The 16,393-nt window shown below is 34.2% G+C and overlaps 1 protein-coding gene across 5 annotated transcripts; it reads right to left on the reverse strand.

Moving 5' to 3' along the window:
* Positions 1–15,960, reverse strand: LOC132205596 (probable sodium/potassium/calcium exchanger CG1090). 5 transcript variants are annotated; one of them, XM_059634740.1, is made up of 11 exons: positions 15,825–15,960; positions 14,554–15,519; positions 14,287–14,467; positions 5,643–5,994; positions 4,941–5,041; positions 4,649–4,836; positions 3,976–4,243; positions 3,698–3,923; positions 3,468–3,569; positions 3,124–3,255; positions 1–2,851 (listed from the first exon to the last, which is right to left on the reverse strand). In XM_059634740.1, the coding sequence occupies exons 4-11, from the start codon at positions 5,986–5,988 to the stop codon at positions 2,652–2,654; spliced, it is 1,563 nt and encodes a 520-aa protein (XP_059490723.1). In that variant the 5' UTR covers positions 5,989–5,994; positions 14,287–14,467; positions 14,554–15,519; positions 15,825–15,960; the 3' UTR covers positions 1–2,651. The 5 variants fall into 5 exon arrangements, with proteins under 5 accessions (XP_059490723.1, XP_059490722.1, XP_059490725.1 ...); XM_059634739.1 differs by having other exon boundaries at positions 14,287–14,347; positions 14,403–15,519; XM_059634742.1 differs by lacking the exons at positions 14,287–14,467; positions 14,554–15,519; positions 15,825–15,960 and adding an exon at positions 13,121–13,235.
* Between the last annotated feature and the right edge of the window lie 433 nt (positions 15,961–16,393).

Genomic DNA, 16,393 nt, shown 5'->3' on the forward strand with positions numbered 1-16,393 from the left:
TAATTTTATTTGGGTTAATTGTGAGAGACACAATTGCATTTTTTTGTCGGTCCGATAAGTACACAGTATATATTTTTGATTACGTTTCAACAACTTTGAGTATATTCTACGGTTTTATACAGTATCAGTAGCTAATTACTGGTTTTCCCTCGTTTTCCTATGTATCTTGGCAGTTATTACATTTTGATATTAATAATAATTTCTTAATATATCGGTATTTAACAGTGATTCAACTGATAGAATAAATTGATTGATGATGACATTTTACTGAGTAGTACAATTGTCTTTTCTACAAGAGCATTATCCAAATAATAATTTTACCAAAAATGAAACGTTCTCTTAATTTTTGGTACATTAAATAGCCTTAGATTGCAAAGCTTTTTTGCAACTATATCAGTACAATCGAATTAACATCTTAATAATTAATTTGCACTTAAAATATACATCATTCTCTCAGTTTATAACCAACTGGAATGTATTATATTTACATGCTGATTTTACATTCAATCCCATACTTATGCATTTTACATTATTTAATAATTGGGTTTTGTTAATTTGTCAGTAACATCTACATTCGTCTTATAACCAGACTAACTATAATATTATTCTCTTAAAACTCACGAGTTTGTATGTAGTTGATGTGTGTTTGTGTCTTTCCTAAAACAAGTTAATTGTTTTCCTCTGTACTGAACAGCCAAACGCTTTTATAAGCTTTTTGCTTTTTATGTAACTTACACTCACGAATTAAACGGTATATTTATTACCATAATATTCAAATATTATTACACATTATGATTTGAATTCATTCATACCGATTGTGAATATTAACATACTCCTCATAAGCTTCCTGATTTTCTTTTTGTTTTATCCCTATAAAACACGTTTACGGCTATATTTATTTAAGTACCATTAATATGTGTTATTTTTTTTTAATGAAAAGAGATTTAATTTTAGTAACACACCAACGCTTTTTCAGTTAATTTGACTTTTCTAATTGAATTCGATCTATGTTGCCTAAAATGGTTTGAATTGATCTTTTGATAAAAAGGAGCCATTTGATTTTTAAATTTTTTCATGTTAATCTTATAGTTTAAATGTATTTAGCTCCTTTTTACCTTAAATAGTTTGTATTTTAATTGCACCATTGCATTTTAATTGAATTCTAGTGGTTTTAATTGTAAATTTCATTTCTAGGGGCTAAAATTAAATTAAATTATTTTCTCTACATATATAGTAATGTTAATCTTGTATAATATACAGTAATGTGTATGTATAAGGCTCTTTTAATTATTGTCACGCGTTTCAATCCGCAATTCAATCAAAATTGATAAAGATGCACTAATTAATAATTTGTATATAAGTTCTGCAATACCTATTGTATAATTAATCTAGAATATTCATCCAATTTTTGTCAACCATACATTAATGATTGAGATAAAAGTATAATCAATAAACTCAATCTACAGTAAAATATTGTCAATTTTTTAATTTTATGTTCAGAATGATGTTCATTTGAGTGAAGGGAATAAATTTGCCACGTTGGAACACTTTAAAAAATATGGAATGTACGTTTTAAGGAATCACAATACGCTTATTTATCTTTTGCATCAGAATTGTTTCGCCGGACGCGATGGATTGAACATGTTTTAAAAGTACCGTGTTTGCTGTGTTTGATTAATTGAAATCAATTCTTTCCCTCCAAGACAATTTTTACAATTATCCACTGAAACGTGTCTGCTTCTGATCACATAAACGCTTATAACATCATATACAAACAGTTGTAAATGTATAATATTATATATGGCCCAAATACATGCCGATAAAATGTTTTTAGTGGGTTATTTTTGCTATTTAAATTCCAGCAAAACAAAATGTATACTTTCTCCAAATACAATACATTTTAGTACAAGAGGACAGTGAACGAGGAAATTTTCAGAGCTGATTTTTTTTAGACAGATTTAAGTTCTTTAATGTCATTCATAGACTAGAATAATAAATTTACACAATTAATTAAAAAAAGAAACTTACGCAACTCGCCGAACACATCGGCAACACCGGTTGCATAACCTTAAAGAAATCATACAATTTTCGTTGCTCTCCCTTTTACTCACATTTAACAGCAGTTTTTTTCATTTTTTGTTAACAATTTTGTACAACCACCGAGACACTTTTGACACTTTTGTGTGCTGAACATATCTGAACACCAACACGGCTCCGAACAGGGAGTAATATAATCAACAGTCGTTGGATAAACATGTCAAGGGTGCATTGTATACACGTTTTTGCCGCCAATTTGTTGGGATCAGAAAAAATAATAAAAATAAACCAGTCAATATAAAGCCTGCGCCAGGCAGTTCAATCAAAGACCTGCTTTTTAGTGTAAATTCCTCGTCCAACTTTTTTTTAACAATTTTCCTCTCATCCTCTTTCAAAAAATCACAGTTACGCTTTTACGTTTCTTAAATAATTTTTTCCTAAAAAAATCTGTGGTTAATATAAATTCATCCAACCCAAATTCCTCTTTTCAAAACTTTTATGGAAATTTCCACATCTCTTTCACTCTTTCCGGCAGTTTTGCAACGTGTATAAGCAATGTTTTATATAAATACGGCGATTGATTATGACGTGACTTTGCTGATATGATGAGCCCCTTAGTAGATGCTTGGACATTCCGGGGGGTTCATGTAGCCGAAGACGTTGAGCTCGTACAGACTGGCGAATATGATGAAGAACAGGTACCACGCCATTAGGATCCAGCCGTACTTGCGGTCCAACTTCCAGCCGTTCATGTGCGTCGCGATTATCAGGAAGGCCACCGTGGACAAAAGAGACAGGGTCGAGTACGTCAAACCTGCGATTAAATCAAATCTGATCATTTGACATTCTTTCTGATGTAAATTCATAAAGAGAGAATTCATTTAAAAAAGTAAAAAAAAAGGCTTTTTATCGATTTTGGGTTTTGTTTCTGCCTCTCTCGAGAGATGGCAGTCAATTTGAGTTTTGGCAGAATTTTATGCGAGACGATAATAATGACAGCTCAATATTAAGGGCCAATATAACGTGTCTCAAGTGGCGCGTAAAATATATCGTCCCTTTTTGATTGGTTATAAAATTTGGCATTACCTTTGCTTATTACCGTAACCGTGCTGCCGGGGCTGATAATGGCAGTTTGCAAAAACCAGGGTAGCCCCAGGCAGATCAAAATGTCAAACACGTTGCTGCCCACAGCGTTGGAAACAGCCATGTCACCATAACCTGAAAATTAAAATGAAACATGATTAAAATGATTTTTAGTTTTTTCAAATTAAAAAGTTAATTGTTTAAAATATTTGAAAAATTATTTGAATGCGTTAAGGACAAAATTTACAAAAAAAATCTATGATTATGAATTGAAAAAATATTACCCCTTTTAAAATAAATAAAATTAATTTTTAAATATCCCTCTAATTTAAGAACAAATTCCATACCTTCTTTAACAACGGCCAAGCTGGAAAGTGCATCCGGCACGCTGACTCCAGCTGCCACAAAGGTCAGGCCCATGACTGTGTCAGGAATGCCCAAAGTACTTCCTGTAATTTTTGGTTTAAAAGTTCATTGCTCTTTTGGAATTACAAAAAATAAAATTTAAATTAAATTCTTATTTTTTTGGCTTCATAAGTTGTTTTTAAGTTTATCTTTTTGCATAAATTTTACTTACCTATTACAGTGATCATCCAAACCATGATGTACGAGAAAAACGAGATCCACACCATGGACATAAAAAAGGTGACGGCGTATTTGTCCCTGTGCTTCTCCTTCCTGCAGTCAGGGGTGGTCGCTTTGCACAGGGCGTGGATGGGCAGCGTGATCGCCCAAAGGCAGCGGTTGACCGTTCCTTCGGGAATGACAAAAGGGTCCGTCTCCTCCATTTCAGGTCGAGGCGCCTGAAACGATTTTATAGACTTCGAGGAAAAGTTTTTTTTTTTAAATTTATACCTTGTGGTAGTATTCGGGCTGTCCTTCGGCACCCTCGAGCTGCTGCTCCGTGTTTCCAAATTCTGTTTCCTTTTCCTCGGTGTAACTGTTTGGTCGCTGACCTTCCGCCAGGCCGGATGACTCACCAAGAACCTTTGGAGGTCCCTGATGGGCCACTTCGGACTTGCAGGGAATGGGAAGGGTCTGTGCCCACTGCTCCAATTGTTTGTTGAATCTCAGAGCCACGCAGTACACGCCATACATAAAGAGCATGAACAGAGATTCACTCCTGAAAAGGAAAATTATTGAATTTATTTTTCTAATAATTGTGAAATTCTAATTAAATGGTTGTAGATCAGACAAATCTCATATTATTGTTGAAATGAAATTTTCCGATATAATTAAAAAAAGTCATTAAATAAAGAAGGTAGTAATATTTTTTTGCTTCCACTCTTATTAAAAAAATATTTCCAATCTATCTTATGCAACTGGTCAAACTCTGAAGTGCAGCGGAACAGTATCTAAGTAACAAGGGCTTTGGAAAGTTGATTTTTTTAGAAATTGCATTTTTTTATAACTAAAAAAAAATAGAATTATAACTATTTTTCTCTTATCACCAAGTTTTAAAGGATAAAGGCCTGGCTGGTTTTGTGTATCATCACATGTTTGACTATTTATTTATTGATTTTCTCACCAAGTGATGGTCTCGTCGTAAATGGTGAGCAGCATGACCAAAATGCTGACCATGTAGAAAAAGCAGTCCCTGACCAGAGGCCACCAATTGAGGTAGGAAACCGTGCCGGAGCACAAGGCGCACACGCTGATCACGAACATTATGTTAAACACGGCCGAGCCTATCACGCCGCTCACTCCGATGTCGTCCTATAAATTTGGTATTATTTTATTAAACGCGAACCACGAGTTGCTGGAATTTCTATTTTCTAAATTTAGATAGTATTAAAGTTAAACATTCAAGCTAGAGTTACCTTTGCGAAAAAAACGCCGATTATGACGGTCGCCAATTCCGGTGCAGAGGACCCCGCTGCCATGAACGTCGCTCCAGCCACATCGGGTGAAAGTTTCAACTCTAAAAATAGCCAAATATTCAATATAACGTGTCGCGAGTGCTAAACATAAAAAAGAAAAAGTTTTAATATAGCAAACTGGTTTTGTGTATTTTTATACGCAAAATATTTACTTGACTTAAAGTGATGAGATTTTTAAACATTCGCAAACCGGTTTAACTTGGCGTCTGTTATGTAACCAATATTTATATTTGATAATTTAATACAAAATTGATGGTTTGCTTATAACTATAACTAAAATTTATTGCACCAAAAAGCAAAATTACAAAAGTAAAAATTATCATGCCAAAATAATTAAGTTTTATGTTTGAGCTTGCAGATAAAATTGTGATGCGCGATTATATAATAAAAAATATCTACAAATTTTTCTAAAATTTCTTAAAAAAAATTAAATAATTCATACAGCTAGACAATTTTATTTTAAATTTGGGCAAAGTGAGCTAAAGCTGAAAGATTTAACTCATTTGTCAACATATTTAATCAAAACTAATTATAAAAATTTGCAACTTTATATATAAATTCAAAAAGTTTTAACTAATTAACTTATATTTTTTTTTAAATATTGCTTTAACAAATTCAAATAACTCTAAATGTTTTATTTACCTTCGCAAATTCTGTCAAGGGAGGCCACAAAGTAGTCGTCACAGACAATGGCCAGTCCAACAAAGGTGTAGATGGCGACGAGCACGTGGATGATGAGGCCGCCGGAGCGCCGCGTCTCGGGACTCATCATGGGCCGCGGAAACTGCTCGATCGCCGGCGGGGTGCAGTTGTCCCTGATGATGGGCGCGACTGTGGCGTTTGGCGTTATCGGCGCCAATTTCGTCGTGTGCAGAGGTTTGGCGTGCGGCGGCGGACGGGTGGTCGCCGAATTGACCGTCGACGAGGCCAGGAAGAGGCACATGCCGAACGCGAAGCGCCACGCGGCTCTCACGGCTCGTTGCCTCATTACGAGCTGCAAAAAAATCAATAAAGGGTTAATATATAACATTTTTGTTGAGTTAATTTGAATATTTGAGAAAAAAAATATCATTTACAATTAAAATTATAATTCAAAAAACATTTTAACTATCTTCCTTGAATTTAAACTCTCCAACAGGATATAAAAAAACATGGTAATTTCATTAAAAAATTTAATTATGTATACACTCAGATTATAAAACTTATTATTTTTTTTCGTTTAATTTATTTTCATTTATTATTTTAGTTATTATCATTTTATTTTAATTAATACATTTTGAGATGAAATTTGAATCAATGTTTTAATCAAATTAAACCAAAAAAAGGGGGAACCGAATTTTAAATCCAATTACTAATTGATTTTGTAAAAATTAATTACTGAAAGGCCTAATAATTATTACCCCCTTGTGTATTAATGAAGTTGTGGAAAAAGTAAAATTCGCCAGCCTAGGGTTTAAATTTAAAAAAAAATGTATATAAATGAAAGTCAGAGAGAGCAAAAAGTATGTACGGAGTCTCAAGTCTCAAGACCTTATTGAAGGGTGATTGAATCAAGCGAGTAATTTCCTTCTGCAGACTGAATTTACATCTCACTTTATCTCATTTGCTCTTATCAAATTTAAAAACCTTCGGGTTAGTCCTGTGACGTCTTAAAAGTGGTTAAATTAGGCTGCCAGAAGCAGTCGATATTGAACGCGCCATCCACGGCCGGGCGAATTCAAATCCAATTGTTGCTGATGGCATAATGATGTGAATATAAAACGGGGTGCGTACGTCGCTCCCTCACTAATCGATAAAACACTCCCGCGTGCACTGCGACTCATGAATATACGTACATTCTAATGCTTTTCCATTATGAACCACTGACGTCGAACCCTTTTTGTCACCGGCAGCTCCTATCGCTTTGAAACACTCTCGCCGATTGACCGAGGCAGCCAGATCTTTCCATTTTTTTTGCAACAAGAAAGGTAGGGTTTAAAATCAGCCGAGTTAATTTTTTTTTTATTGAAGCGGAAAAACAAGTTCTGTGGCGAGGCTCCACTTTTTGCACGTGACTTTGACGATTTAATGCTTTTAAAATTAGTACATGCATCTCTAAGTTAAATTCCTTGTTGTATGATTATTTCTTCAATGAAATTTTTTACCAATAATAATGAATTTTAATATTTTGAATTTTTATAATCAAGATGGTCCTACGCTTGTGGGTTTTGATAAATATATAAAACATCTATTGAAAATTTCGTTTTTCAATCTATTGTAATTAAATAAACTTAACTGAAAATGAGATGACAGTACTTATTATTTTATTGAAAAATAAAAATAAAATTTTTAGATTTTTTAATATTTAATGCCCTTTTTTGAAGATGTTAACTTTTCATAGTTTTTAATATTAAAAAAAAACTATTTATTTATTTGTTTAGAATTTTACTTTGTGTGGGTAAAAATAGATGACAATGTTATGAAAGAATTATACATCTAAACCAGTCCCAAAATAAAAACCTTGTCATTCGCATCGATCTTCTAAATTTAGAACACAAGCCATCCTGCGACCTTGCCAAATAATTTTGGAGGCGTTAAAAAAACAACAATGATTTTTAAACCAGTTTACTGCATCTTTTTCGTAACCACAGCAAGTAAAAGAAAATATTTTTTATTCTAAAAGAGCAAAAGATTGCTCTTTTTAGTTTCGGACACATTTGGCAACCCTATTTCTTTTGAGAAAAAAAAATTAAATGATTCAGGAATAACGCCATCCGTTAAAAGTTTGCTATTTTTTTCATCCGAATTTTCTGATTTCTTAGCTTTTGCAAATGGGTACACACCGCAAATTAAACTGGCAAAGCCGTAATTGTTTTTGATTAATATTAAAAATTTATAGAACGAGAGGACAATGCCCGAGTTATTTTCACTTTATGAACCCTGAGGCCCACTTCTTTTCTCGAGTATTACTCGCTGCATGAATGTTGAGGAAAATTGATACCTTTTGCGTTGCCTGCTTTTTCGCGGTTTCCAGAGCGTCTGGAAGACACACTTTTACTTGTCTGCTGCGGCGGTACTGATAATGACTCCTCACCTCACACACGGCCGTTAACATGGGCGAGTGGAAAAGTTTATACTGTGCACAACTTTATAATATAACAAAAAACGTCACCTCATTTGTGTACGCGTTCTTTATCAAAAGAAGGGACACAAATTCTTAACGTTTATACGCCACGTCTCGTCATTTTGGCACAGAAAACAGCTAATAAAAAAGTAAAAATAAAATTTGAAAAATCCAAAATAATTCAAATTAAATTTAAAACTTAATACAAAAAAATTCTTTTGTCCCAAAATTAAATATGTAAAAAGTGAATTTAGATTATTTTTAAATTAAATTTTAATCTTCTGTTTTAAAATTTTTATTCAAATAAAAATATTAAATTTTGCATTTTATATATTTATTTAGTTTTATGCTATTATTAAATAATGAATCCTTGATTTATATAAATTTTCTGTTGCGGTTCTTAAAATAATATAAATAGCAGTCTTACAAATAAGTTGGTTCGTTATGTAAAAAATAATTTAAAGATTAATTTTGTTGATAGAATCTGGGATTTTTAAATATTTATCTTCCTTTATTATATAAAAAAAACGCACGCAATCATATAATCGTTGCAAGTGAATACTTTTATACTTTTTGTTAGGAGAAATATAATATTTATTTTACAATTTATTTGACGTATGTTTTGATTGACAGGAAAGCTTTCCGTGCATCTACATAAAAGCTCGGTGATTAAATCGCAAAGCGCGGCTCATTTGAATTTTGTCACGTTGCATGCGAGTCTGTGTGTAATATGTGTGAGCGAGCGACACACACGGCTCAATCAGCGCAAATTGCTGTGCAACGAACAGAGTACGAGCATAGCACACACGCCACGCTGCTTTACACTCTCTTGCATACGTAAAAAGCAAAGCTCTCCCTGTGAGGCAGGCACACTCGCAAATAATATGCATAATTCAGCTCCCGCCGGCATTAAAGTGATTGAGTTCAAAGGCATGCGGGTGAAATGGCACGATGAATGTGACACTTCGTCTGCGGCTTTGCAAGAATTTTTCGATCTCCTTAATTAGTTGGATTTTGCTAAAAATTAGGAAGGTTGGAAAATTTTCAAAAGCACTTCTCTCCTCACAAATTGATGAACCAAAGTTTGGCATTAGTTTATGAATTTAAAAATATACAAGGCCTCAACAGCTTCTAGTGAAAAAGGATTTTAAATTCCATCTGGAATTCATTCTGACATGGATCTTTGGTAGTGCAGTGTCAAAATATATTGTGAAAACGATTTTTCTGGAGATTTTCATAAGAAAAGATAACTGATAATTTTTTAGCATTGTGTATCACTCTCAGTACTTTTTTTAACAACTTCATTGGAATTAAATGGATGTTAAAAAATAAAAAATATTGATTTGGAAACTCAGTGTGGTCATTTAATTTTATGGTGAAAGAAAATATTTCCTTGAAATTATTTGAAATCTTTAATGTTTTAAACGCGATTTACAATGAGATGGGTTCTTTTAAACTAAAAAAGAAATTATCATTTTCATTAATTAATTTTGTTCAAGTTAATGGTGATTGTAACCTTCCATTCCAATTAATTGTAAGTATAAGTTCAAACTTAATACTTAATGAACTATGACGTGATGCATTAAACAAAATGAAACTCTACGTTTTGAAACGTTGAAATTTGCGGTTTACAAAAGTAGCCGCCTCTTAGCTCTCATTAGCATTGAGCCGCACGGCTGCTTTTTTCCGCGAACCGCACATAGGGAAAAACGTGGAAACGCGTCGGAGGGTCTGGTTAGAGGGCGAAAAGATTTGGAGAGGGCGCCAGGGGCGATCGCGGATGCTGAGTTGGCCAAAAGCGATCGATGCCGGGCTCTTTTTGACTCGCAGCCGCGGCTGCAGGGCTGCACGCTTGCTCCTTGCTCGCTTCTGCCAAATATGATACCGTCTCGACTCTGCTCTGCACGCGCGCGACGATCGAACGGAGTCAATGAGACGTTGACGAAGTAAAAAAAGGGACGTCATCACAATACATGGAGAAGATGCTTTCTCTTGGGGCGAGCAAATCTATTTTGAGATCAATAGAGAGGAGAAAGAAAAAGGTGCCAATCATTTTTGTAAAAAAAAAAAAAATTCGGCTAATTTTTTTTATTACTTATTAAAAATGTTAATAAAAAAAATGGGTTCTTACTTGAAACTCTGAATACATTGTTGCGGAATTTATCAAAATATTCAGCTTTGATGTACTCTTAGACCATTCAAGGTAGAGAAATCTGATTGTTGGCTACGATTTTAATTGCATATTAAACAACCAAACTTTTAAATTCTCAAAACGCAAAAAAACTCCTCTTTATACATATAACTTTTCTATCCATATTGTTCATTCAAAAATGACCAAACAAATAATCAATTAAAAAGTTGGGAAATTGTCTGTAAATCTCATACAAATTTGAATTAACATAAAAAATCAGGTCATTGAACATTTTTTATCTTTTTCATTTTTACACTCGAATCAAATCTCTATATAGTTTCTAATAGCTAAAAAAAAATTATCGTTCCGCTACATGCCATGATTGTTTTTGTATTTTTTCTGCAGATTTTGCAAGTTTTCGCAGCAACAGTATTGAATATTGGTAATTTATCAAGCAGCGAACCCTTCTTAAGGACTAATTCTTGACAAAGGCAAATTGTTCCATTGTTTGATTATTGCTCACTCTTGTGCTCTGAGGTCTAAATTACTCCTTTAAAGGAATTTAATGAGACGAAAATTATGCTTGCATTTATTTTCTTGTGGGCGTGAAAGTTTAATAATTGAAATCAGTCGGGCTATTGTCATTTTATAAAGAATGATACCTCAAAGGAAGGAAAATTCAAGCAAATTATTATTTACAACAATCTGAAAAAGAGTTTACTATTGTTGTACATATTTTTGTAAGGAGTAATACTTTTTTTTTAAATAAACCTCATTGTTAGCTGCACAATAGCAGTTATTAATTTATATAAAAAAAAATTTAAACAATCTTTTGTGTGGTTAAAAATCTTTTGTTAAATTTATTGTATTCTATTATTGTATAATTACAATTTGAAGATTTATTTTTATTGTTTTTTATCATCATTATATATGGGTTTTCTTTCTATCTTGATTGAAGGGAGTTTTCTGCGGAAAATTGCTTCAATATCCCGATAAAAGTAATAATCTACTTTTCAGAGTATCATACTGACTGAGGGTAAAAATTTTGATCATTTTCCCTGCTCGTGCCTGCTTTGGTCGTACCCACCACTGACCACGGTCCATTTGCATAATTGACTGACCACCCGAAGCACCGGAGCTCGATCACTTTGGGGTGCCTTGTGTGTATTTTCATACACATTGTCGGTCGTGCGACGCGCTTGGGTATATAATTGAAATTAATTTTCACTCGATACACCTGTGGAAGAGCTCTTCAGTTTCCCTCGCCACATATTGATTTGTATTGAGTCGGGCTAGACAGGAGAGTGAGATGTGATGGGGCTGTAAATTGTTCCACCGTCGGCGATTGACGTCGACGCGAGTGGAGCAAAATAAAATCTGTTGGGAGCGTCTTCTCGGCAAACAGCGAGGAAATTTGAGCGTGTGGGTGCGCTGAAGACGAGAAGTTTATATTGTGACACAACGATGCCATGGAAAACTAGAAAGTGCTGGATACTTTTCCAGATAGAAAAGAAAACTGAAAACTTGTGGGATTTTTTAACCTAAAGGCATCAAATTTGGAAGATAAATTAATAAAATAATTTACTTATAAATTTTAGAACCAAAGTTTTTAAAAATTCAATCTGGAAGTAAATTAAAAAAAGCATCAACAGCAAAATAAAATTAACCTACTTTTTTGATGATATATCTCAAGGATGAAGAATTTTAATTGTAACTTTTCTTTAAACCAAACCAACTTAAGTTAAGAGAGAGGCCGCCGGAAAAGAAACAATTTGGTCTTGCCATCTCTCGAGGGATTAATTCGCCACTCCTCTTTTTTACATATCCATCCTCTCTGCTCATTCATTTGCCGGAAATATTAGTCGCTGCATTTTCGCGTCCTCAGCGCACCAGAATATAAGGAGAAGGCGAAGCACCACTTGACGTCAGTTTGAATTGGCATTTAGCGCACAAAGATGGGAAAACTCTCTTCGAGGGGGATTCCTGCTCCTTTCCTACCACGCGAGTGTTTTGAAAAGGGTGAGTTGCTGAAATTTCCGGCAAAATTTTTATTCCCCACCCTTGCGGAATTTCATTTAATAATCGTCACAAGCATGGAAGAATGCGACCGCGTGTAAAATCGCTGCATCAGGGTGGAACTAATGAAGTTGTTTGGTTGATTTTAATAGAAATTCCTCGCGTTCCAGCAAATTTGGAGTTTATGATATAAACCAGAACCCGAAATGTATTGTATGATTATAAAAATAATTCAGTCTGAAAATTATCAGTCGTTTTAATGGCTTAAATTTTATATTTATAAAATTACTCAATAAATATATTTAATAGTTCACAGAATTTAGAAAATTTAGACAAACCTCGAGGCAGATTTACTCAAGTTAAACTAAACCAATGAAAATTTGCAGCTGCAGCTTGCTGATTTTCCCTCAATTGTTTTCAATCCGAAGAAGGAAATTTATCATTTTGGCATTAGTAGTTCAAATTTTGAAAAATATTAACCTTTCATGAATTTATGCGTCAAAAACTTTATGAACTTAAATTTATCCCCCATAAAATTATCTCATAGAATAAAAAAATAAAAATATTCACTTCCTTATCAAAATTATTTTCGTTTTAAATATTTTGGTCAAATCAGCATTAATCAGTGTTTTCTATAAAAATTTCATTTCTCTCTTGATATTGATCGTTTTTGTTCAAAGATAAGTCTGAACGGGGGGTTGCTCATCCTGGCTTGACTGAGAAAATCCTGGGTGAAAAGCAGCCGGGAAAATTCGTGGAATCCGGCAACAAACTCGGGCCGAAAACGGTGGCGGAGTTTCAAGAGAGAGCGAATCAATATGTGAGGCAGAGAACGGAGCCATAGTAACCCACATTGGCAGAGACACTCACCTCGGTGCTATCAAGTCGGCCCCGCGATCACAAACTGACTGAGCCCTGCGCGAGGTTGGCGGGGGTGCTCCCCAACCACCCCCGCGCCTGCCACCCCCAGAGCTGCGCACACTCGTTGCCAGCGCCCTGAAAATAACGCAATGCCAGCTCTGATTTCGCAAAGTTTGCTCTGTAATAAACGTGTGTGTCGGCATAATTAATCGCACACCGTCTGCCCTTTTGTACAAACGAAATAACTTTTTGGGCATGGGACGCAAGCACAAAATTATCGTTGGTCTTTTTAAGTCGCATACAAACTTCCAGCTCAATTGAGTCGACGGTTATTGCACATAAAAATTAAATTCACCTCACTTTCTCCAGAAAAATTAATTAATTTGTAAATTAATTTCAACATTTTTGAAGGGTAAAATCAATTTTTTGTATACATCTGGAGTTATCCTGTTAGAGCAAGGATTTTGAGAAAAATGTTGGATAAATAGATATGAATAATCAATATTCAATTAAGATGTAGCTTAAAATTTACTTGAAACTTTTTAGCAAAGCCAATGCTGTACACTTATTTTTCTAAGAAACTGAATTTTAAGCTCTGTTTTTCATTTCATCTTTGTATTGAATTTCAAATCAAAATTACACGTGAAGATATCAGGAAAAATTCAAAAGAGAATCAAGATCACCGGCAAATTCTCTGCTTATCTTTTGGTAAAATGAGCTTTAATATTTAATAGCCAATTTGATGATAAATTGGGATTATTTTACAAAATGTTAAAATGAACAATAAAATAGCACAGGCAAAAATGTTACAATTCAAAATTGAATTCTCAGGGAAATTAGTTGCAAATGAAATTATGCTTCTTTTTTTAAATCAGCTTTAATTTTAAATCGTCGATCTTTTAATGAAATATTAATATTTTATATGTATTCTGTTTTTTTGTAAAAATCTTTAATATCACAGATAAAGAAGATAAAATCTTTTTATGTCTAAATCACCACCTTATTTTTTACAAGGTGGAACAAATATTTATTTCCAGAAAAACCCTAACCATTGACCTCTCACGATCTCTTATGATTTTAACATTATTTCCACAATAATTATATTAAAATAATTTGAATGTCAAAATCAAATTATTTAAATATAAAGTAAGATTAATGAACCATAATGAACTAACCTTTTAGTTTTAGGCAGAGGGAAAATAATCCGTTACTCTTTTCCAGAAACGAGTGTTTAATCTTGGAGATTCAAAATATGTTATTTTTACATATAATATTCACTGGTCTCCCTTACATCTTGAGGCGATCGAGTTGCACTCGCAGCCGGTCTCTCCCGATCTTTGGCGCACACTGTCAAGGCTGAAGACAAACTTTATAGAGACGCTCGCCCAATATACATTTTTTTCGGGGTTTTTTCTTCGCGGCTGCGATTGGCATTCACTAACCGTGTAAGCTCCTTTAATCCACCGTCACACACGATTTTTCAATTCCAAACAGGCTCGCGCACTTGACTGAAAGCACCACAGCTATGCACAGGTGAAATCACCTTGGCCGTCACGTGCTCCACAGATATTCTGTTCCTGAGGAGAACGTGTGAGTGAGAGATCTTCTTTGGGATAGTGGGTTAGGCTGCTTGAAAAAAAACTTGTGTGTTAAATTTTACTTGAAAATGGCATGCATATTACAATCATGTGACCCTCTGTCCAGCATTTTATTAATACACATTTTCTCAAGACAGAGAGGGGGCTGTGGCTTGCATATTATTAGTATTTTTTTTTTTAAATGCTGCTTGTCTTAACGAGGACCAGTTTTTTAAGAGCAGCAAAGCACTTAAAAGCCCTTTGATTTAATTAAATTTTTAAAGTGAAATTAACACGCATTAAGAATGAATTTAAAACGAGCATGATGATGAATATTGAAGGTCAATTTTTTTTAACAACTTGTACGTTTTAATATTTTATTTTTCATTTCACTTAATACACTTCATTTATTAAAATTAAAATTCTTCGTCGATCATTGTAATTAAAAAAAATTAATACACAGTGAGTGTAATTGTTAAGAAAATCATCTGAAAGAAGTTCCGCATAAATAACTTTTGCGCTTTTAGTCAAAATTGTTCATCGGTTTCTTCAGCAGTCTCAAGCAAACGTGATGGGCGGTTCGTCCTGCAGGCCGTAGGCGAGGATGAAGGCGGTGAGCAAAAGAAAGGCGGCCATCATGGCGGTGGCCACGGCCCGCGGCCACCGCTCCGACATGGCCAGCAAGAGAGCGAGGGCGGCCAGCATCAGAGTGGCGCACGCCGGCAGCAAAAGGGCGGCCAGTCCTTCCGAGTTGCCTGACGGACTCGGCTTGGTGGTCGAGTTGATGTGACCGTGGAAAAGGTCCATCTTGCCGCCGGTGATCACCTGTGTCTGAAAATGAGGGCAGAGAATGGGTTAAATGAAAAATTGGCTTTTTTTATTGATTCATAAATATGCGAAAAAAATCATTATTCTCTCTGTCACTTTATAATAACAAAATTGAAAGGATTTTTTCAATCAAGAATTTTTGAAGTTTCTATTTTTTTTTTATCTTTGGTATAAATATTTTTCAGAGCATTGATTAAATGTAAAATTATATGAAACTTTTTAAAGATTTTCACTTCAATATCTTTTATATGAATGTAGAATTTCTTTTACCTTCACTAGAATATTTAAAATTATCCATTACTACTTACGTTTATCACGAACATTTTGAACAGCGCGTTCACATAATTTATCTCTGAGCAAAAATGTCCAGTTTGTCTTTCTCATATGCTTGTGTGCTGTCACTAGCACATGTTGGACGCAAACTGATTATGATGTCGAGCGTCTGATTCAGCTGCGCTGTTTGAATATTTGACCAGAGCAGTGAGTGTAAAGCCAAAGGTCAATCGCGTGTTGAAAAGTGAATAACATCATACCCGGCTCGCGCATCGACGCTCTCAGTGCTCTTGAATAGAGCTATATCGGATCTTTTTATTATTATTATAATTTGGCAATGTGCATTATTGTCCTCAGGGTTTGTTGGGAACATGAAATAAAATTTCATCTTGTACATCCTTGTTCTCTCATGTGATCTTATAAATATCCAGTAGGCTGAAGACATTAGCAACTTTTTTAACCCGGCCTATAAATGAAATATTCAAATGCTATTTAAAAAAATAACTTGGCCCATTTTAACTAACAAATATTCTTACAAGAAGAAAAATCACGTCTTCTCGTTTTTCGCTACCAGATCGTTAGAATTCATTGGAATCCTTTGCGG

The sequence above is a fragment of the Neocloeon triangulifer genome, unplaced genomic scaffold (assembly GCF_031216515.1).
Source record: "Neocloeon triangulifer isolate White Clay Creek 2 clone unplaced genomic scaffold, ASM3121651v1 ptg000003l, whole genome shotgun sequence".
In the NCBI taxonomy this organism is placed as follows: domain Eukaryota; kingdom Metazoa; phylum Arthropoda; class Insecta; order Ephemeroptera; family Baetidae; genus Neocloeon; species Neocloeon triangulifer.